Below are 24,140 nucleotides of genomic sequence, written 5' to 3' on the forward strand. Positions count from 1 at the left end.
CAAGAGCCTAGCCTTCAGCTGCAAGTATAGACAATCAGTGTCCATACAGTAGGCTAAACTTCCGTACACATCGGATTGCAATCAGTGGGAACACTGGCTACCTCTTCCTATCTGTAGGCAAGGGGTGATGAAGCCAAATTTGCTGTCTGGCTGTGTTTAGCTAACCTGACAAAGACAGAGGCTGAAATCGCGCCAGTTCCTGGTTTCTCTGGCTGTTTCATATTAAGTGTACCTAATTGAGCCATGTGGAAGTCCAAAACCTTTCAAATTATCTGTTGAAATTAAAGTCACAACTGGTGGATTCCTCGGTTTGTTCTCAGGATCTTCTACCATGTGTGAGTCTCATTGTTTGAGTAAGAGAGGAAAAAAAAGTTTTACCTATTTAGATTTCTAACATACTACATACCTCCAATTGAAGAGGTGGGAGTTCCAGTGCCTTTTCATAATAATGAATGGCAAAATGCACCAGCCCCAGTTGATGTAATGCACGTCCTATATTATAGTATACTTCTTGGCAGGGGCCTCGAAGCTCCATGTACCGCGTCAGAAAGGAGAATCCCTAGAATACAAAAGTAAAGAGTCAATGAAACGCAGCAGGACTTGGTTTACTTGCTATCCCCCCTGTCATTTTCACAAATTTCCTACAAAGCATCAAATTCAATGTCTTCATGGACAATCCATCCAATCTCCAAACATCTCCAGCTTTATGTCTCTCCCACATTCTATTAATCTCACTCCATCCCCTTTATCAACTCATAGAGGACATAACTTTCAGCTGCCTTAAGCCTGTTACCTCAAACTCACTCCTCAAATCCCTAAGTCTTTTAATTTCTTATCCCTCTTTAAAAACTTTTCAAAATACGTATTTTCAGACAAGCATTTAGTCACACCCTTTCTCCATGACTCAGTTCACTATGGGTGATTTTTAAAAAAAACTTTAAAAGCATTATATAATTTTAAGCTATAGTTGCTATGCTAACCATTAATTTTAAATGCAACACAAGCCCACATGACACCACGAGCAAGACCAGCACGTTTGATGACAGACAGTTGCTGTTAATGCACTTTTCTCTCCATGCTTAAGTGACTTGTTAGATGACTGCCCTTCAAGCAAGAAGGAAATAAAAACTACCGAGCTAGTCCCTGCCTTCAAGTTCCTGACTTCCCTCAGCGCTTATCTGCATTAAATATTGCTGCTTCCTCCCCACTCTCAAAGTAGACTTGTTTCATGGATTCTTCATTTGAAAATAAACTTTCTCCAAGTTCAAATTTGTATCATTGTTTGAGTAAGAGAAACAAAAACAGCAGGTTAATATCCTAATTTCAACTCAGCAGTGTCTATAATCAGCACCAATACATGGGGCAACACGGTAGCAGTGGGTAGCACTGTTGCTTCACAACTCCAGGGTCCCAGGTTCAATTCCCGGCTTGGGTCACTGACTGTGTGGAGTCTGCACGTTCTCCCCGTGTCTGCGTGGGTTTCCTCCAGGTGCTCCAGTTTCCTCCCACAACTCCCAAAAGATGTGCTGTTAGGAGAATTGGACATTCTTAATTCTTCCTGTGTACCTGAACAGGTGCCAGAATGTGGCGACTAGGGGCTTTTCACAGTAACTTCATTGCAGTGTTAATGTAAGCCTACTTGTGATAATAAAGATTGTTATTGGGATATTTCTTAATGTACCAGACAAGTACCATTTCACTATAAAAAAAATCACTCTTGGGATGTGGTCGTCACTGGCTAGGCCAGCAATCTTTGCCCATCTTTAATTATCCTTGGTGGTAGTGAGCTGCCTTCTTGAACTGTTACAGTCCATGTCGTATAGGTACACCCACTGTGCTGTCAGAGAGGGAGTTCCAGGATTTTGACCCAGTGACAGTGAAGGAATGACAACATATTTCCATGTCAGAATGGTTTCAAAAAGAACTTCCGGGAGTGTTGCTCCCATGCATCTGCGGATCTTGTCCTTCTAGATGGTAGTGGTCGTGGGTTTAGAAGATGCTGTCTAAGGAGCCTTGGTGCGCTCCTGCAGTGCATCTTAAAGATGGTACCCACTGAAGCCAGTCAGTGGTGGAGGGAGTGAATGCTGGTGGATGAGGTGCCAATCAAGCGGACTGTTTTGTCCTGGATGGTGACAAAGCTTCTCGAGTGTTGTTGGAGCTGCACTCATCCAGGCAAGTGGAGTATTCCGTCACACTGACTTGTACCTTGTAGATGATAGATAGGCTTTGGGGAGTCAGAAGCTAATTTACTCACTGCAGGATTACTGGCTGCTGAACTGCTCTTGTTACCACAGTATTTATATGGCTGGTCCAGTTACGTTTCTGGTCAATGGTAACCCCCAGATGTTGATCGTGGGAGATTCAGTAATGCTAATACCATTGAATGTCATGGGTGGAGGGTTGGAATTTTTCTTGTTAGAAATGGTTATTGCGGGACTTCCGGTGGCAGCCATGAGGGAGTAGGTCGCACATTTGGTGGCTCCTGCTCGTGACTGACATTTTGGACCTTTTTCCCTGACTTTTGTCGGAATTTGTTTGAGGGGTCGGTGGTGGATGAGACTGTGAGGAGGCATCCCACCCAGTTTATGGAGACACGGTACAGAAGTGGGCGTAAGGGAAGGAAGAACCGAATCGAGCAGACACGTGTAGATTCTGCAGCAAAGGAAAGCATGGCAGATCTGCAGAGTACTGGCTTGGTGACCCAGTGGACACCGGACCAGCTGGTCGAGTTTATTCAGGAGGGCTTTGCCAAGCAAAAAAGGAATGCCTGGACCCGATCAAGGAGTCGATCACTCGGGTGGAGCAGAGACTGGTGGCCCAAGATCGGGCAGTCCAGAAGGTGGGGGAAACGGTGGCTGAGCATGAGGAACATCTAACTGCGCTGGAGGCGCAGGTGGGGCTGATGAAAGAGCACCAGAAAAGGCTGCAAGACAAGGTGGAGGACCTAGAGAATAGGTCCCGCCGGCAGAACTTGAGGATCGTTGGCTCCCTGAGGGATGTGAGGGAACGGACGCAAGGGCTTATGTGGCGAATATGCTTGAGAGGTTAATGAGCGAGGGGTCGTTTTCTAGACCCCTGGAAGTGGACAGAGCACACAGAACGCTTGCGAGGATGCTGCGGGAGAATGGCCAATGAGGGCGATGGTGGTACGAATACACAGATTCCTGGATAAGGAACAGATTTTGCGTTGGGCCAACCAGACACGGAGCTGTATGTGGGAGAATAACATTCTGCGCATCTACCAAGATCTGGGTGCGGACCTGGCCAAAAGAGTGGGATTCAACCGAGTGAAATTGACCCTTTTCAAGAGGAAGGTGAAGTTTGGTCTACTTTATCCAGCTTATTTATGGGTCACCTATGAAAGCGGCAATTTTACTTCGTGTGGCCGGATGAAGCAATTGGCTTTGTGAAAAGCAAAAGTCTAGATAGAGACTGATCTTTGCTGTAGGGACTCTGCTAAAATTATTACTTTGCACTGCATGAGAAATGCCCTTTGTAACGTCTTTTTTGGGCTGTTGCTAAGTTTGTGTGTTAACTTTATACTGGTGGGGGAAGGGTGGGTGAATCTTTGATGTTTTTTCTTTGGGTGGAAATGTGCCTTTCGAATAGGTATGCCTGAGCGGGGGGAGGGGCACGGAATAAAAGGAGGTAAGATGCCTGGCGCCATGGGGGGGAAATCACCAAGCCAGCTGGGCGGGTTGGCTCATGGAAGCAGAGTGGGGGGTGAGCAGATGTTTTGTTTGTTGAAGGGGTTGCATTTATTGTGCTGTTAAAGGGGGGGATTGCTCTACTGACAGGGGAGGGACTGTTGCTTGTAGATAAATGGGAGGTCGAGGACGGAGGCTACCTGAGGGCGGACCGGAGGGAGTGTGGGGCACGAGCTGGAGGCTGGCCTAAGAAGGGGGATGGTTGGTCGGCGGGAGGAGGTGAGAAGCCCCCCGACCAGGCTGATCACGTGGAACGTCAGAGGGCTGAATGGGCTGGTTAAGAGGGATCGCGTGTTCGCACATTTGACGGGATTGAAGGCGGACATGGTAATGCTACAGGAGACATACCTGAGGGTAATTGATCAGACCAGACTGAGGAAGGGATGGGTTGAGCAGGTATTTCACTCGGGGCTGGATTCTAAGACTAGAGGGGTCGCAATCCTGATTAATAAGCGAGTGTCATTTGAGGCGGGGAAAATAGTTGCGGATGGTAGATATATCATGGTTAGCGGGAAGCTGGAAGGATTGCCAGTGGTTCTTGTGAATGTCTACGCACCAAACTGGGATGATGTGGAGTTTGTAAGACGGATGTGAGGGAAGATCCCGGATCTGGGTTCACACAAGTTGATCATGGGGTGGGGACTTCGATAAGGTCATTAACCCAAGGCTGGACCGGTCGAGTTCAAGGACAGGCAGGGTGCCGGCAATGGTGAAGGAACTAAAGGGGTTCATGGAGCAGATGGGTGGGGCAGACCCATGGAGGTTTGGACGGCCGAGAGCGAAGGAGTTCTTCTTTTTCTCACATGTACATAAAACGTACTCCTGGATCGACATTTTTATTTTGAACAGGGCTTTACTGGCGGGGATGGTTTACTGGCTCTCCTTCACTGCGTCTAGCAGGGTCAACTGTTCAGTGAATTGTGGTGCCACTCGTCTGCCATGTTTGGATTTGAGTCCAGGCCCCCAGAGATTTACTCGGTCTCTGAATTACTAGTTCAGTGACAATACCTCTACCCCCTGAAATTATATAGAATAAAATGAATAGTTCACGTTACCAAGTTTAAAGTTCTAACAAATGGGATAATTCTTTGTTGCATTAGATAAGAGAACATCCTAATTATAAAATAGTGGATCAAAATAGTTCAACAGCTAGATTTTTATCTGGATTCAATGTCTTTGACAAACCTGCACCAGAAGAGGATGTCGTTTCAAAACAAACTTCTGGGATGCCATGTGGATAAAGGTAAGACCCACACAGAGACTGTATAAGGGTTCATTGGGCTGAATCCTGAAAGCCTGAACATACTGACCTAAAATTTAAAACACAAAAAAACAGGATATGGTTAAATGATTGTTTTTAGGAACCACTTATTATCTTAAAATAATAAATGTATCATTCCCACTATAATTTAATGGAACAACGCAGTTTATATCTCACAAGAGATGTGTTACAGAAATTTAGGGATATGGTATGAGAGGAAAGTAAGCAGCTTAAATAGACAACTTGGAGACAAATGTCATCGAGAAGTATCAAAGAAAATAGATATATTTGGGTACGTCATTTATTGCAACAAGAGAATGGGGACATATTGGAGTTGGAAATCCATCAAACAGGATCAGTGGGAATGTAATAAGTAGGGTGTTAACTTAGGAAGAATAACTTTGTAGGAGGTAGCATTGGGAATTATATTTTCAGGCATAAAAAATTCTTGCAGCAGCCAAGAACGAAGAGTATTGAGCAGGCAAAGAATTGCCTAAAGACAGCATGAGAGAATAAATGAATATTTACAATTCAGAAGTGGCTGCTGGAATGAAGGGACAGCAAGCAATGAAAAGCAGAACCTGAGCCAGGAGGTGAATCAAGAGTTGTTCAGCCATTCTCTGTGCAACCACCACAGAGTGTCACTGCAAACAGAGAGTGGAAGTTTGGTGAGGAGGAAAAGGAGGTACTCCTTTGTGTTTTCTAACTTTTTCACCGTCTAGGAATTGGTTTCAACTCTACTATAGGGGAGGAAATTAGCTGCTAGTGAGTATCTGGTGAATATCCAGTAAGTGGGCAAGATCTATTTTCCGAAGATTTAAAATAGTACTGGAATTTGTAATAACATTTATAAATATCTAAAAGAAAATAAATAACTGAATAAAATAATGAAGTAATTAATTTCAGCTCATAAGTATGGCAGGACAGGTGGCGTGTCAATGCTGCAGCATGTGGGAGCTCAAGGATACCAGTGTTACCCAGGGCAAGTACGTCTTCAGTAAGTATCTTCAGCTTGAGGAGCTTCGGCTTTAGAGTCATTGAGTTGGAGGTTGAGCTGTGGATACTGCAGCACATCAGGGAGAGCAAGAGTTACCTTGACACTGTGTTTCAGGTGATCACACCCCTGAGGATAGGATCCTCGGTTTGGAAAGTGGTCAGGGGCAGGGGGTGTGACTGTAGCTGAGGCAGGTAAGGGAACCCACAGGGCAGGAGTGCCAGCCTCAGTTCAACAGGTTTAAGGTTCGCTCAGCTTGTTTGGATGCGAGTGGGAGTTGCTGGGTGGATGAGCTAACTGATCATGGCACTGTGGTACAGGAAACTATTCAAGTGGGGGGAGCATGTAAGAATGTAGTGGTAGAAGGGGACAATATAGTGAAGGAGATTGACACAGTTGTCTGTAGCAAGGAGTGAGATTCCAGACAGCCGAGAGAGTCAGTATGAAGACCTAGGTGACTTGATCGAAACCTTTAAGATCACGAGGGGTATTGACAGGGTGGATGTGGACAGGCTGTTTCGAGAACTAGTGGTCACTTTTTAAAAATAAGGGGTCGCTCATTTAAGACAGAGATGAAGACAAATAGTTTCCCTCAGAGGGTCGTGAGTGTCTGGAACTTTCTTCCTCAAAAGGCAGTGGAAACAGAAGCTTTAAATATTTTTTAAGGCAAATCTAGATAAATTCTTAATGAACAAGTGGGTGAATGGTTTTCGGGAGTAGGCAGGAATGTGGAGTTGAGGTTACAATCAGACCAGCCATGATCATATTGAATGGCCTGGCAGTCTCGAGGGCCAAGAGGTCTACTCCTAATTCGTATGTTCGCAAAGATGGATGGCCCATAATAGGGTGGGATGTGTGGAAAAAGAGGCACAACAGGGTGCCCACTGTGGGATTGGAGGTGATGGGAAATATGAAACAGATAAAAGATGAAAAGATCATCACACACAACTGAAAAAAGTCAATAAAGACTACTGGTCCAGATCTTGTGGTCAGCATCAAAGCAGAGGTGTACACCACTGACTGCGTGCAAAACTATGTCCCTGCCTTTCTCATTGGCTGCAGTGGGAATGTGCTCTTCCGGGGTTAAGTGATGCCAGCAGTGCCAGTGAAAGGAGAACAATCCTGTTGATTAAAGGGCTACATTTCTGACTTCCGATGGCGGCCATGAGGAGTAGGTCACACATTTGATAGCTCAAATGTCCACAAAGTATACTCTTGCATCGACTTTTTTGTTCTGAGCAGGGCGCGAATACCGGAGGTGGCGGATACTGAGTACTTGGCAATCGCAGTGTCGGATCATGCCCCGCATTGGGTGGATCTACGGGTTAGTGTAGAGAGAGGGCAACGCCCGCTGTGGAGACTGGATGTGGGGTTGCTGGCGGACGAAGCGATCTGTGGGCGGATTAACAAGTCCATCCAGAACTACCTGGAAACAAATGATACGGGGGAGGTCTCCACAGCGACCGTTTGGGAAGCTCTGAAGGCAGTGGTCAGAGGGGAATTAATCTCAATACGGGCCCACAGAGAAAAGGCGGAACGGGCTGAGAGGGCTAGATTAGTGGAGGAGATACTCCAGGTGGACAGGAGATACTCGGAGGCCCCGGACGCGGGGCTACTGAGGGAGCGGCGGAGGTTACAGGCGGAGTTTGGGCTGCTGACCACAGGGAAAGCGGTGGAACAGTTGAGGAAGGCAAGTGGGCGATTTATGAGTACGGGGAAAAGGCAAGCAGAATGTTGGCGCACTAGCTCAGGAAAAGGGAGGCAGCCAGGGAGATAGGGAAAGTAAAGAGTAGAGGGGGGAATACTATCCTGGACCCAGCGGGGGTGAACAAGGTGTTTAAGGACTTCTATAGTAAATTATATGAGTCGGAATCCCCGGCTGGGGTGGAGGGGATGAGGCAGTTTTTGGATCAGTTGAGGTTCCCGAGGGTAAATGAGGATCTGGTGGAAGGGCTGGGAGCCCCAATTGAGATTGAGGAAATAATCGAGGGGCTGGAAGGGCATGCAGCCAGGCAAGGCCCCGGGGCCTGACAGCTACCTGAATTCTATAAGAAGTTTTCAGAGCTACTGAGCCCACTGCTGGTGAGGACATTTAATGAAGCAAGAGAGAAGGGGGTCCTCCCCCCACCAATGTCGCAGACTTGATTTCATTGATCCTGAAACGGGAGATGAATCAGAGCAATGCGTGTCATACAGACCAATTTCTCTATTGAATGTGGATGCCAAACTGCTGGCTAAGATACTGGCCACAAGGATAGAGGACTGTGTCCCAGGGGTGATAGGGGAAGACCAGATGGGATTCCTAAAGGACAGGCAACTCAAGGCCAATGTTTGAAGGCTTTTAAATGTTATTATGATGCCCCCAGAAGGAGAGGAGGTGGAGGTAGCGATGGATGCAGAGAAGGCTTTTGATCGGGTGGAGTGGAATTACCCGTGGGAGGTGCTGGGACGGTTTGGATTTGGTGAGGGCTTTATTGACTGGGTGCGGTTGCTCTATCAGGCACCAGTAGCATGAGTGTGCGTACGAACCGCCTGAGTCCGGGATACTTTAAACTACACCGAGGGACGAGGCAAGGGTGCCCCCACTCCCCATTACGGTTTGCTCTGGCCATGGCGTTAAGAGGCTCTAGGAACTGGAAAGGGCTGGTTCGGGGTGGGGTGGGGGGGCGGGGGGTTGGAGCACCGGGTCTCGCTTTAAGCAGATGACCTGCTCTTGTATATTTCAGACCCGTTGGAGGGGATGGGGGAAGTAATGCGAACCCTGGGGGAATTTGGCAATTTTTCGGGATATAAATTGAACATGGGGAAAAGCAAGATGTTCGCGATCCAGGCAAGAGGACAGGAGAAGAGACTGGGAGAGCTGCCGCTTAGAATGGTAGGGAAGAGCTTTCGATATCTGGGAATCCAGGTGGCTTGGGAATGGGAGGCACTGCACAAGTTAAACCTATCCCGGTCGGTAGAGCAAATGGAAGGAGACTTTAAGAGATGGGACATGCTCCCGCTATCACTGGCGGGGAGGGTACAGATCGTGAAAATGACATTCCTCCACGGATTTCTGTTTGTCTTTCAGTGCCTCCCATCTTCATCCCAAAGGCCTTTTTCAAGCGGGTGAATAACGTTATTTCGGGCTTTGTGTGGTCGGGTAAACCCCCGCGAGTGAAGAAAGTGTTGCTGGAGTTGATGCTGCCGAACCTCTGCAATTACTACTGGGCGGCTAATATAGCCATGATTAGGAAGTGGGTGGGGGGGGGGGGGGGGGGGGGGGGGGGGGGGGGGGGTCGGCATGGGAGCGGATGGAGGCAGCGTCATGCAAAGACGCCAGTTTGGGAGAACTGATAACTGCACCTCTTCCGTTCTCGCCGGCCCGATACTCCACAAGTCCGGTGGTGGTGACGGCTCTGAGAATCTGGGGGCAATGGAGGAGATATAAGAAAGTGGAGGGAGCATCGGTTTGGACCCCGATTTATAACAATCATCGGTTTGTACCGGGTAGGCTAGATGGCGGGTTCCGGAGTTGGCAAAGGGCAGGAATTAGAAGGATGGGGGATCTATTTATAGATGGGAGCTTCCCCAGCTTGAAAGCCTTGGAGGATAAATTGGAATTGCCAGCAGGGAACGGGTTTAGGTATTTGCAGGTGCGAGACTTCTTGAGAAAACAGGTGCCGGCCTTTCCGCTGCTGCCGCCACGGGGGATACAGGATAGAGTAGTCTCCAGTACCTGGGTGGGAGAGGGGAAGGTTTCAGATATTTACCAGGAGCTTTCGGAGGCAGAGGAACTTAAGGGCAAGTGGGAGGTCGAGCTAGGAGGAGAGATAGAGGCGGGTCTATGGGCGGATGCCCTAAGCAGGGTTAATACCTCCTCATCATGTGCCAGGCTCAACCTGATACAATTTAAGGTAGTCCACCGGGCACACATGACAGCAGCTAGGATGAACAGGTTTTCCGGGGTAGAAGATAGGTGTGCGAGGGAAGCCCAGCAAATCATGTCCACATGTTTTGGGCATGCCCGAAGCTTAGAGGGTTTTGGCAGGGTTTTGCGAAGGCAATGTCCACGGTGCTAAAAACACGGGTGGTGCCGAGTCCGGAGGTAGCGATCTTTGGAGTGTCGGAAGAGCCGGGAGTTCAGGGGACGAAAGAGGCCGACGTCTTGGCCTTTGCCTCCCTGGTAGCCTGGAGACGGATCTTGTTAATGTGGAGGGACTTGGAAGCCCCCGAGTGTAGAGACCTGGTTAGTGACATGGCTGGGTTTCTCAGTCTCGAGAAAATAAAGTTCACCTTAAGAGGGTCAATGGTCGGGTTCATCCGGAGGTGGCAACCATTCGTCGACTTTCTCGGGGGGGGGGGGGGGGGGGGCGCGCGGATTTTTGTTTTATGGTTGGGGCGTGTGAAGATTGAGATGGGGGTGGAAATGTTTATTATACCATGTTGATGTCATTGTCTATGTTATTTTTATAAAAATTTTCAAATACTTCAGTAAAAATATTTAAAGAAAAAGGGCTACACTTCTGAGCAGGCTCTGTGTATAGTCATGTTTTCACACTGACAGGTCCTGGCAGGGCCATCACTGTGGGGTTCATCCCAGAGTCCATTCAGGCATAGAGCAACTTCCAGACTTGAATGCATATGGACTCCCTCGAAGCTGAGACACCGTTGGGCCTCTCAATAGCAGCTAACGTTTGCTGGGATCATAAGATCCGGGCCATTATGGTTTTTAACCTTATTCTTAGTCTAGCAGGGAGGCCAAAATGTTGCAATAGCTGTGCTTGGTGATGTAGTGAAGGATTTCAGACTTTAAAGCTCTACATGGTGGTACTGATTCTAATAGCAGGATATTGTGACACTGCTCAATTTACAATGAGAAGTCTTAATAAGGCAGCACCTACAGATATAACAAGGAATGTTGAAAGCCAACAGTTGATAACATTTTATCAGAAATTTCACAAGAAATGTTTAGCTATCTTTAAAACAGAGCATGTGGTTCACTCATCAAGGTTTAAAGATCAGGCGTTAACTGGGCGACACACATAGTTCAGTTCCCATTTTAAAACCAGATGTGTTGTCCTTATTTTTAAATCGTACTTTGACTTCTCATGGTGAATTATAGTACAATTTTAGCAATTTGGAAAGCGGAGTAGAGTTGGTTGCAGTGTAGGTATTTCTCTGCTATGAAACTAGAAGGTGCAAATTTTAAATTGCCAACACTAATATAATTAAAGCTTGACAAGTCAGGTTCCATTATAGATGTGGATAGAGAACACATAATAGAAAACTGTAAAGAATCACAGAAAATTATAAATAAAAATAAGGAGAAATATCTGAATTTATAATGAGGATTTAATACATTTATGTATATTAGTCTATTTTTCCTTTTTAAAAATCTTATATTGCACATCAAGCTGTTAACTGTACTTCACCTAAAGGCTACACTTGATTTTAATACCTCATGAAATGCCACAGGGGGATAACTGATATTGACAGGCATAATAAATAAAAATATGATTGATACAGTGGCACATAGATAGAGAGAAAAGTAGATATCGAGCTGCAGCAAGTTAGTAATGCTATTGTAACAGCCTGTTATTCTTACTTCCTCCACAGGCTGGCACTATATCAAAAAATTGCACTGCAGACTTCTTATTTCCTGCAGAGATTTAGTCAAATGACAAAATAGACGAGCCAATAAGCTGATTGAGGTTTTAGAACAGATAGTGGGCAACAGTTTGTGAACCATTATTAACAACTAAAGATAGGTTTGATGCAAAACTTAAGTTCTTCAGAAAAATCATCTGAAGCCCAAGCATTGTCAGTACTGTCAAGTTTGTGGGCATGGTGATATCACCACCTTGTGCAAATAGCAGCCAGTGCCAACATCATTGCTGCAAGATGCCAAATAGAAAGATGAATAACTGCAATATGGTTGCTGCGTGCATTGATATTAATGGTATGTTAGCAACAAATAATTATATATTACAAAATGATCAATGCCCATTACCTAAAGCGTGCTTGAAGCTTCCAGCCACAAATGCATTGTGGCCATTAAGTACACAAAGTGCATGATTGTCTGGGTGTTTCAGCATTAGGCGCAGGCAAAAACGATGGTGCCTCAGGTCTTGAGAGTGTATAGTAACTTGGTTAAAGATATTCCACAGTTGAGGTCTGTTCACATTTTCCATCACCATGACCCTTGAAGGAACAGCAAAACGAAACATGTCAATTCTTCAGCAAACAAACAAAAATGGTTTCTTAAAGACTGACTACTTTGTTAAAGTTATTTTATAATAATCAAAGCATATTTCAACTCATATGATCAATTTTACAACAGAGAGAAGATTAGGACTAAAAAAAAATTAAGACAAAGACTCGAGCAGCACTGTTACAAAGACTTCACCTGGAGCCCTTTATTAAATCACCCAATGTCAATTTGTGAAATTTGGTGGTTAACTCATCTTCTTTTATGAACACCACTCAGAACGCAAAGCTCCTTATAATGTCTCTGTACGATTTTTTTTAAATCTCAAAGTACTAATGGAACCAAACAGAATTTGGCCCTTTGCAGGTGTATACATTTGAGTCTGTTCCATTTTAACAGCCTAGTTTGCAATTAGTATAGACCCTGTACTGCTCAGAGCTCAGTACCTTGCAAGGCTCCCTCCAATTAACCTATCCAAGTTCAATTTCCAGTTTTCACCAAAGCTAGAAAACCCACATCTAATTATTGGGGTAAAAGCAGTAATTACTACTTTATGTATGAAAAAATGATAGCTGACAACCATCAAGTTTGTAATATATTGGGCAGCAAGGTGGCGCAGTGGTTAGCACTGCTGCCTCACTGCACCAGGGTCTCAGGTTCGATCCCAGCTCTGGATCACTGTCCGTGTGGAGTTTGCACATTCTCCCCGTGTCTGCATGGGTTTCGCCCCCACAACCCAAAGATGTGCAGGCTAGGTGGATTGGCCACACTAAATTGCCCCTTAATTGGAAAAGATGAATTGGGTACTCTAAATTTATTTTTTAAAAGTTTGTAATATATAAAGGGAATTATTATTAGATTGTAGTTTCCACGAATAGAAATCCAGGAACACTGGCTGGACATGAGCTTGTAGATTTACTTGCATCATTTTTTTGTAAATGGGTAAAAAAATTAAGGTGAAATGAAGATAGCTTGAATAATTTTAGTTTTCAAACTTTGAGGAAAATTCCACTTGTACTCCGGGGAGTCTGACCTCCTATTTGTAGCAGTTAAGTTACCAGTTTAAAGCAAAAATGAAGACCATAGTAAAATTGAGAAAGACCTTTCAATTACTTTTTTAAAATGATTTAGATGCTCCAAATAGTTCGGCTAGGAGCAGTGACGAGTTATGTATATTTTTAAATATAAATTTAGAGTTCCCAATTTTTTTTTCCAATTAAGGGGCAATTTAGCATGGCCAATTCACCTACCCTGCACATCTTTGGGTTGTGGAGTGAGACCCACACAGACACGGGGAGAATGTTCAAACTCCAAACGGACAGTGACCGAGGGCCGGGATCGAACCCGGGTCCTTGGCGCCATCAGGCAGCAGTGCTAATCGCTGCTCCACCATGCTGCCCTAGTGACGAATTATAATAATACTATGAACTGAAAGGCAGAGGTGTTCAACCTAGCTCTGTTATATTAGATGTGTACTCACTGTACATTCAGACATGTTCAGAATGGACAGCTGGCTCAAATTCAAAATACATCAATTTTGACAAACAACTATGTGTATTTATAACACTGAATGTAGAACATCCTAATGTGTTTAGCAGAGATGTTATCAATAAAATACGTGTGGGACCAAACTATGGAAGGAGAAATCAAGGCAGATGACCACAAACTTGGTCAAAGAGGTAAGTTTTGAAAAGCATCTTAAAAGAGGAGAAAAGCAGGCAGAGGGGTTTAGGGAGGGAGTTTAAGAGCCAATGGTGGAACAGTTATAACCAGGTATACACAAGAGGGCAGAACTGGAGGAGTGCAAAGATCTCAAAAGGTCACAAAGAAAGGGAGGGATGAGGTCATTGAGAGATTTGAAAAAAGGCTGAGAATTTCAAAATTGAGCCATTGTCAAATCAAGAGCCAGTAAAGAAATTCAGAAATGCTTTTCTATTTTGAATTTTCTTCAGAGTTAGACTTTTCAATGGGTTGATTCAGAACTATGTTATTCTCTTGGCAAAAGGTCTGGAATTTTGAATATTGGGCAAAGACAATTTTTTGTTCTTTATATATGAAATCATTTCACTAAGATTATATTTTTAAAACCCTAAAAAGAGCAAATATTGTGGCAATTTGTTCCCAGTATTTAAAACTATAACAGCTTAATAATTGAACTAGTTGCGACATTAAGGTACATGGAAATCATGCCACTACAAATTGCACAGATAAACAGCATATTGTCCAGACATCGACAGACATATCCTCTCGATGAAAGCTGTGCAAGTCAGCCCTCCAGTGGATATAATGAATTCTCAAGCCTCGATTTTTAAAAAAAATTAATTAAATTTTTTTTTTAAAAAAAAGAGTACCCAATTATTTTTTTCCAATTAAGGGGCAATTTAGCGTGGCCAATCCACCTAACCCGCACATCTTTGGGTTGTGGGGGTGAAACCCACGCAGACACGGGGCGAATGTGCAAACTCCACACACAGTGACCTGTGGCTGGGATCGAACCCGGGTCCTCAGCGCCGTAGGAAGCAGTGCTAACCATTGCGCCATCGTGCCGCCCCTGCCTCAATTTATTTCAACAGCAGTTCTTTCATTAACAAAGCTTCAGCTTCATTCGTTCAGTGGAGACAAATTGCAATGCCTGGGACATGGATGATGCAGAAGATGAAACAGAAAAATAACAGCTGTTAAAAAAGTCACAAATTCAAACACAACGGGTGATGACACAGAAATAGGCTATTGTGCCATCCCAAAAAGAGCTATCTGTCAGGACCCACTTCCCAGCTTAGTTAGTCCAAAGCCTGCAAGAACCATTCAGAGTGCATACCCAAGTATTTTTGAAATAGGATGAGGTTTTCTCCCTCGACCACATTTTCAGGCAGTAAAATCCTGATCCCACCATCTTCTGGAAGAAAACAATTTTCAACTCTCCTCAAATCACTGAACTTGCTGCTAAGGAAAATAGGTCCCTTCAATCCACACTCATAATTTTGATGCAGTTCAATTAAATCTCCGCTCAGTCTCTTCTGTTCCAAATAAAACAACCCCAGGTTATCCAATCTTTCCTCAAAGTTCTCCAGTCCTGGCAAAATCCTTATAAAACCCAGAAGCCTCGGATGAACTTGTATCACCATTGCAGACGCCAGAGCAGCCTTCTCGAAGGTCAACTCTCGGAAAGCCACTGTTGGGGTACCCGTACGGGCACTCAGGTCTTGCGCGGATCAGCTGGCGGGGGTATTCGCAGACATCTTCAACCTCTCTTTACAACAATCTGAGGTCCCTATCTGCTTCAAGAAGATGACCATCATCCCTGTACCAAAAAAAAGCCAAGCAGCGTGCCTTAATGACTATCGTCCAGTGGCTCTGACATCCATTATCATGAAGTGCTTCGAAAGGTTAGTCATGGCACAAATCAACTCCAGCCTCCCGGATTGCCTTGATCCACTACAGTTTGCCTATCGCTGCAACAGGTCCACAGCAAACGCCATCTCCATGGCCCTGCACTCTACCCTGGAACACCTAGATAACAAAGACACCTAGATCAGACTCCTATTTATCGACGACAGCTCAGCCTTCAACACCATCAGTCCTACGAAACTCATCTCCAAACTCCATGGCCTTGGCCTCGGCTCCTCCCTCTGCAACTGGATCCTGAACTTTCTAACCCACAGGCCACAATCAGTAAAGATAGGCAACAACACCTCCGCCACGATCATCCTCAACGCCGGTGCCCCACAAGGCTGTGTCCTCAGCCCCTACTATACTTGTACACCTATAACTGTGTGGCCAAATTCCCCTCCAACTCAATTTTCAAATTTGCTGATAACACCACAGTAGTGGTTCGGATTTCAAGCAATGACGAGACAGAGTACAGGAATGAGATAGAGAATCTGGTGAACTGGTGCGACGACAATAATCTCTCCCTCAATGTCAACAAAACAAAGGAGATTGTCATCGACTTCAGGAAGCGTAGTGGAGAACATGTCCCTGTCTACATCAATGGGAACGAAGTAGAAAGGGTCGAGAGCTTCAAGTTTTTAGGTGTCCAGATCACCAACAACATGTCCTGGGCCCCCCCTGCCGACACTATAGTTAAGAAAGCCCACTAACGACTCTACTTTCTCAGAAGACTAAAGAAATTTGGCATGTCACCTACAACTCTCACCAACTTCTACAGATGCACCATAGAAAGCATTCTTTCTGGTTGTATCACAGCTTGGTATGGATCCTGTTCTGCCCAAGACCACAGGAAATTACGAAAGGTCGTGAATGTATCCCAATCCATCACGCAAACCAACCTCCCATCCATCGACTCCGTCTACAATTCCCACTGCCTCGGAAAGGCAGCCAGCATAATTAAGGACCCCACGCACCCCGGACATACTCTCTTCCGCCTTCTTCTATCAGGAAAAAGATACCAAAGTTTGAGGTCACATACCAACAGACTCAAGAACAGATTCTTCCCTACTGCCATCAGACTTTTGAATGGACCTACCTCGTATTAAGTTGATCTTTTCTCTACACCTTGCTATAACTGTAACATTATATTCTGCAGTCTCTCCTTCCTTCTCTATGTACGGTATGCATTGTTTGTACAGCATGCAAGAAACAATACTTTTCACTGTATACTAATACATGTGACAATAGTAAATCGAATCAAATCAAAAATAAATGTACCCACTCTAGCATAATCATTTATTTCTTATAATGCAGTGACCAGAAATGTATGCAGTACTCTAGCTGTGGCTTAGCTAATATTTTATGAACTTCTGGAATAAATTCCCTGTTCTTGAAATCTATGCCTTGGATAATAAGGCAAGATATCTAGCACACCTTATTAACCAACTTATCTATCTGTTCTGCTATCTTAGGGATCTATGGATACACACTCCAGATTCCTCTGTTCCTCAAGACATCTCACCATCCAACTAGTTATTGTATATTCCCAAGCCTCGTTTGCCCTCATGCTTCTCTGAATTGAATTCTATTTGCTACTTTTCTACCCACCTGACAAGTCCATTGGTATCTTCTAACAGTCTATAGCTTTCTTACCATCAATCAGACAACCAATCTTTGTACCATTTGAAAACTTCTTCATCTTACCTCTTTGTGTTTAAGTCCAATCACGAATATACATCACAAAAAGCCAGAGCCCTGGTTCAGATCCCTGCGGGACCCCACTGGAAACAGCCTTTCATTCAAAATGTTACCTGTTGACCACGGCCTTTTGCTTCCTGCATTGCCAATTTTGTATTCAACTTGTCTGTTTTTCCCTTAGAACTCACAGACTCTTAATTTTTTGACCAGTCTATGATGTGGGGCCTTGTCAAAAACATTGCTAAAATCAGACTATGTCACAACTAAGTCACAAATGCTTTACTGTCATCAAACCTTCAAAAAATTCAATAAGGTTAATAAGATTTAACATTTCCTTAACTGTCTCCAAGGATGTATGTATGATGGGCAGGATGAAAGTTGAAAGTTGATTGTCGGAGGTCTTTGAGGCATTATAGAGCCATGGGCAGTCAGTGGAGGAGTCAATGCAGAGGGGCTCTGTCATTTCTTAGAAATGGAGCTCCTCCACTGAGAAAATGGTCAAAGTCTTGGAGTGCCACATGAAACCACTCACAAGTGGATGCAGGAGAAGCGCATTGATAGCTATTGAAAGAGTGAGTCTCTTGTTATGTGGAACACTTAGTGTTGCAAGTGGAAAGTGCAGAAAATAATTATAAGAATGGTTCTGGGAGTGAGATGGGCTGATTGGCTTTGTTTATTACTGTAACCATTCTACAATTCCATGATTCTATTCTATGATCATGGCCACCAAAATGCTCTCCCACATTCCCAACTGTATTCCCAAAAATAAGGTCCAGAACTGCCCTTGGTCTTACCACATACTAGATAAAAAAGTTGTCTTAAATGCACTTTATGAATTCTGTGTCCTTTATACATTTTCTGGCAGTAAATATTAGAAATGTCCTACAATTACTGCCCATACTGTTTCTCCGCTTCTCAGCAATTTGCCTACACGTTTGCTCTCTGTCTCTCCCTAACTGTTTGGAGATATATTCCCAGCAGTAATTGGCCCTTATTTGTTTCTCAGTTCAACCCATATGACCTTATTTGAAGCTCCTTTTAGCATGTCATCCAATCTCACAACTGTGCTTGTTGCTTTAATCAATATTGCAATATCAACTGCCCGCTCGCCCCTCATTTTTATTCCCCTCTCTATCCCATTGGGGAGCAGGGTAACATTAATGTTGAAAAATCACTCCTGTCTTCTTGAAGCCATAATTCACTAATAGCGATGATATCATACTTCCATATGACTATCTGTGCCCTTGGCTCATCTGCCTTATTCTCCAGATTCCTTGCATTGAAGTATAACTGATTAATCACTGAACAATTCTGTTGTTTTTATTTCTTAGTTTATGTTTCCTCTGCCTTCCATATTTGCTTACTAATTTTCTGTCTTTCATTTCCAGCTTTGTTTCTCTCTATTCTGAATTGACACTCAGGTTCCACCCCCCTGTCAAGCTAGTTCAAACTCACCCCAGCAACACTGGCAAACCCTCCTGCCACAATAATGGTGATCCTTCTATCTGTCATTGGCACGAAAAAGGAACCACAACCGCTGGTTGTTCAACCCCCCTTTAGAATGTTCTGCGATTGCTCAGTGACAACCTTATCCTATGGCACCACGGAGGTAAAAGCGCCACTGTAGGGTCACACCTGGGGCTACAAAAATACGTGTCTGTTACCCTAATCATTGAATTCCCTATCACTATTGATCCCCAGAGGAACCATTACTCTCACCAGTATTATATTGCTTAGAGAGCAAGACACACTCGACAGGCAGTCACCCATTTTCTCTCTGCCTGCACACTCTTAAGATTCAGGGTGATCACCTCCTAGAACACAATATCCATATTCCTCCCAATCTCACAGGTACACTACAGTGATGTCAGCTTCGAAGGTTTGAAAAACAGAGTTTGAGCTCCTTGAATGTCCAACACTTCCTGCTCATGTAGTTGTCCAAGACACGAGAAGCACCCTGGAGTTCCCACATGTCACTGGGTGCATATTTCAAAGGACTGAGGTGCCCTGTCATATCTCCATTTATTAGACAAACAGCTAAATTTATCAGAAATTAACTTAACACTTGTCCCTAGGATGACAAGAATATGCACTCACCACTCACTCGTCAATCACCTTGTGCTCCCTTACCTTCAGGCTGCCCGAATGAAGACTTAAGCATAGTAAAATACTTCCTGTTGACCATTCATGGAACTTCATTAATGGAAACCAGAGGCCTATTGACAATTTGCAACTTACATTGCAGCTACAAGATTCTAAAAATAGCAATACTTGGTTTAGATTCACTATGATAATAAGGAAAGACTAGCATTTATATAGCTTTTCACTACTGGACATCTCGAAGAGCTGTACAGCCAACTAAGTATTTTTTAAACAAGATTTCCTCTGAGCTGCAAGCCTACGCAGCCATGCAGCAGACCAAGAGCCACATGGTTTGGTTAACACATGGCATTTAGAGAGAATTCTATTGCTCCGTCAATTGATGTTTCATGAAGCTGTCATGCCACACATGGTGGAATTTCCATTGGTACCTGATTCCGCTCAATGTCGCTCCCAGGTCACGTAGCAACAATTGATTGGCTGGAAGCTCGCCCATTGACAGTGCAGGAAGAGGTAGAGCTCTGGAAGCAGGAGATGGCAGAGAAAGGAAGTCGCCATTTGAGGTGTTTGACTGATGCACTGCGAACTAGTGAGTAGGTTTTGAGGGACCATGAGTTCTGTGTGCAGAAAGTTTTATTATTGAGGTGCAATTTGATGAAATTATTTATTTGACTGATGTAAACTCAGCAGAAATGCAAAGTTTTACAGAATCAGCTGTGTTCAGGAGAGGTGGCGAGCATGAAGGTTTTGGGGGAAGCAGTGAGCAAGAGAATCGGCGGTTTTGGGGGGGTCAGCAAGTTGGGAGCGGCGTGAGTGGACGGGTTTGGATGGTAAGAAGCGAGCGTGAGAGTTGGGACAGGCAGTGAGTGGGAGAGATGGTAAACTGGAGATGGGAAATGTCAAGCAGGAGGTTTGTTATTAACATAATTTTCGGGTCAATTAGATTCAAGGCAGCCAAAAGGCTTTTAATGTAAAAATAACAGGTCAGGACCATAACACATTCTCATTACACGGTATCCGATGTGCAAGTGATTTTCCTTCAGCATGTCTTTAATTAGCATATTGTCTTTTAGAAACACATTAGGCATGTTAAATGAGGGATGGTTGTACTTCACTGGCTGTAAAGCACTTTGGAACATCCTGAAGTAGTGAAAGGTACTGTATAAATTTATGTGCTTCCTTTTATATAGAATGCATTTCTGTTAGTGCTCACATCATCAAACCGCTGCTGTCGATTGTCAACTGAAATTCACCAGATTTTGACGTTAAGAATGGATTGATCTGAAGTACCTGATGTAATTGTATGCTTTTCTGAAGTTGTTATCCAGAACAGCAGCAGACAGGCCAAAGTATTCCAACTCTTTCCGTTTCTGCCTATCGTCATAAAACGAGTAGTACTCCAAGGACGAATCAACCAAGAGTTCAGCTTCTTTGAAACGTTTGAGATCACACAATGTGTAAACAGCTTTTAACAATAAATTCCACCAGTCATCCTTATTCAGAACACTAGTTTTTCCTGGTTTAAAAAAAGACATGGAAGTATTTAAGTTAGCTGTCACAATTGGGGGGGGGGAAAAAAAGAGTATTTACTTTTGTAATGTGCAGAACGTAAATGAAATGAAAACGATATATCATTATACAATGTCCATTAAAAAGGTATCATTTAAAGAGGGGAAAAAATGTCTGGATACTGTACAAAGCACTCCCCTTTTTTGTGGAGCAAAATGATGCCTTTATGATGAGGGTTATATTTAAAAGTATTCAGATTTAATTTGATCCAATGGAATCTCACATCCTTCAGCACTGTAGGAATTTTATGGTTCTATCCTACCAGGCCAATGGACGTCATATATTTCAGGGAACAATACCATCTATCCTGAGTGGTGACTGAAAAGAACAAGGCGGGTATTTTGAAAATTGCAAGGGATACAAATGTAAATTTTGCTACTGACATAGACACATTCAAGTATGCTTTTGTCCTTGCTAGGCCATTCCCCATGAGTCCTGGAAAAGTACCACTGAAGGTGGCTTTTGGGATACACAGAATCCCTAGTGCAGAAGGAGGCCATTAAGCCCATCAAATCTGCACCGACTCTCTGAAAGAGCACCCTACCTAGGCCCACTCCCCCGCCCTATCCCCGTAGCCCCTTAACCGTAGCACAATGGTTAGCACTGTTGCTTCACAGTACCAGGGACCCGATTCGATTCCCGGCTTGAGTAACTGTCTGTGAAGAGTCTGCACATGCGCCCCGTGTCTGCGTGGGTTTCCTCCGGGTGCTCCGATTTCTTCCCTCAAGTCCCAAAAGATGTGCTTGTTAGGTGAATGGGACATTCTGAATTCTCCCTCAGTGTGCCCACCCGAACAGGCGCCGTAGTGGATTTTCACAGTAACTTCATTGCAGTATTAATGTAAGCCTATTTGTGATAATAAAGATTATTATTATTATGCCCTAACCTGCACATCCCTGGACACGAAGGGGTAATTCAGCATGGCTAATCAACCTCACCTGTACATCTTTGAACTGGAGGAGGAAACCGGAGCACCCAGAGGAAACCCAAGCAGACACAGGGTAAATGTACATACTCCACCCAAGGTTGGGATCGGACCCAGGTCCCACATGACTCTATAACCAGGCTGAGGGTGCTATGAAGCTGTCCAATCTAAAAACTACACTACAGACTGGTGGTTTCTGCTTACATTTATTCAGTTAGCTGAATATCTGACACCCGTCACCATGACTAAGCGTTTCCACAAATGCATCCAAGCAGAGTTTTGTGTAATATGGAGTGCACACTCCCTCCTCATAGGGACATACCTTATCCTAACTTAGCTGTAGGTTGACATGAGCATAGAGGTACAGAGGTTGACCTGTAGGCTTCCCAGAGCATTTCCACTTAGAACTACTTCAACAAATAGGGTTTTTAAAAGAAGTGCATCCTCACACCTACACTGTTTTACCTTTTTGGGGAAAGTGGTGGAAGGATTCCTGAACTAATTATCAGCCAGTAGAATCGCGTTATGAACACTCCCTCTGTGGCCAGCTAAACCTGAACCCAGAGCTTCTGATCCAGAGGTAGGGGTGCCACAAGACTTCCTAAAAGCCAATGGGAATTAGGAGATAGTGACAGGAACAATTGTCTGGCTGCGTGCCAAAACCCAGGATTGGACCAGGTACCTTTAAATCTTCAGACTAACATTATCCCAACTGAGTTGTATAGGTTTGCAAGGTATTTGGTGTCAAATGGGTAGAATTCAAGCTGCTAATGACAGCCCTACCCCTTTATATCCCATTCATCAGTCTGGTTGGCTGATCAATCAACCAGACCAATTGGCTTAAATATTGAATTAGACACACAGGGTCACTTGGGTTCTAACTTACAATCACTAGAGAGGTACCTTGGAGCAAATGCAATCTCAAACAAAGCCCACTTACCTTCTCAAATTAATCTATTGGAATTCATTGTTTACTGAACTGCAAAAAATAAAGTAGACAAACAAAAGCAGAATACTTGGATGCTAGAAATCTGAAATAAAAACAGAAAATGCTGTAAAAGCTCAGCAGGTCTGACAGTATCTGTGAAGAGAGAAACAGAGCTAATGTTTCGAGTCCAATATAACTTTCTCCACAGATGCTGCCAGACCTGCAGAGGTTATGAGGCATTTTCTATTTTTTATTGAAGTAGATAAATGTCTGACTAATCTAAAAACATACATAGCCTTTGTTTTTTCCAAAACTAATTCCGGCAATGAAATGGTAAATGAAGAATGATCAGATTCAGGTTCATTGCATTTTTATATGCAGTTTGAATCAAAGTCACTTTCTTCAGGTTGGATTAATGTTTAGAAATGAAGACATAAATCCTACCTGACTCCCACCAAGATCCTCACATCCCAACTCACAATTCCATCCTCCATCTTGCTATGATGGGCAACCTCGGTATCCTGTTGGACCCTGGACTAAGCATCACACCCCACATCCGATCACCAACATTTATATAACATTTCCCACCACTGTCCTTATGTCACTTACAGTGCTGCTGAGAAACTACTTGGCGTCTTTGTCAAGCTCAATTATGGTACTCCAATGATCTTCTCACCAACTCCCCAATTTTTATTCTACATCATGCTCCTTGAGCTACCTTATCCTTGCTGATCTCCATTTGTGCCCTATTCTCCAAAACATCCTTATTTACAAATCCATCCACAACATTGCAACTCCCACATTTGCAACCTCCACCAGTCCTGTGCCAGCATGTGCCTTTTGCTCTTCCAACTGACCATCCTCTGAACCTTCAGTCCACCTGAAGTTGGCAGAACATCCAGCTGTGTTGCCTTCACCTTCAAGTTCCCTGCCTCTGTGTAGTTATTTCTCTCTTCTCCAATTGCTTTCTCAAAAAACTCTTCTTTCACTATACCTTCAGTGAGGTTTTGTTACGTTTACAAGAAAAACAATACTATCCTTCCCTTTGTGCGCCTGATGCAGTTATAGATTGGTCACTGTGAACGAATGGACCACAAATACAGAATTAGAGAAATGTTGGTTTCTTACATTAATTCTATACACAATACGTATTCACTGGGAAACTTCATAATTTTCAGGGGATCTGAGAAGTATCAGAAAGGCTCTTGGTAAATATGTCAATATGGTGGGAAGCTGTTTGATTCCAGAAGGATGATTACACTCAATAAGGTCAAATGATATCCTTGGAAGTGTGAAAAGCATTTATGGCAGAAATAAATTATCAATATTACTTGCAGTGCGCATTAATTAGGGCCACCCTGGAGCAGCCCTAGCGGAT

General features: G+C 44.0%; 1 protein-coding gene across 1 annotated transcript in view; it reads right to left on the minus strand.

Annotated features, from left to right (window-relative positions):
• The window catches only part of gtf3c3 (general transcription factor IIIC, polypeptide 3), a 121,592-nt gene that overhangs the window by 9,230 nt on the left and 88,222 nt on the right, over positions 1-24,140 (minus strand). Inside the window, exons 14-17 of the mRNA XM_072478677.1 lie at positions 20,631-20,856; positions 11,955-12,145; positions 4,893-5,017; positions 407-559 (exon numbers count right to left, since the gene is read on the minus strand). Coding sequence (XP_072334778.1) covers positions 407-559; positions 4,893-5,017; positions 11,955-12,145; positions 20,631-20,856 — 695 coding nt within the window. The remainder of the gene's footprint in view (positions 1-406; positions 560-4,892; positions 5,018-11,954; positions 12,146-20,630; positions 20,857-24,140) is intronic.

Source organism: Scyliorhinus torazame, chromosome 2 (genome assembly GCF_047496885.1).
Source record: "Scyliorhinus torazame isolate Kashiwa2021f chromosome 2, sScyTor2.1, whole genome shotgun sequence".
NCBI lineage: Eukaryota > Metazoa > Chordata > Chondrichthyes > Carcharhiniformes > Scyliorhinidae > Scyliorhinus > Scyliorhinus torazame.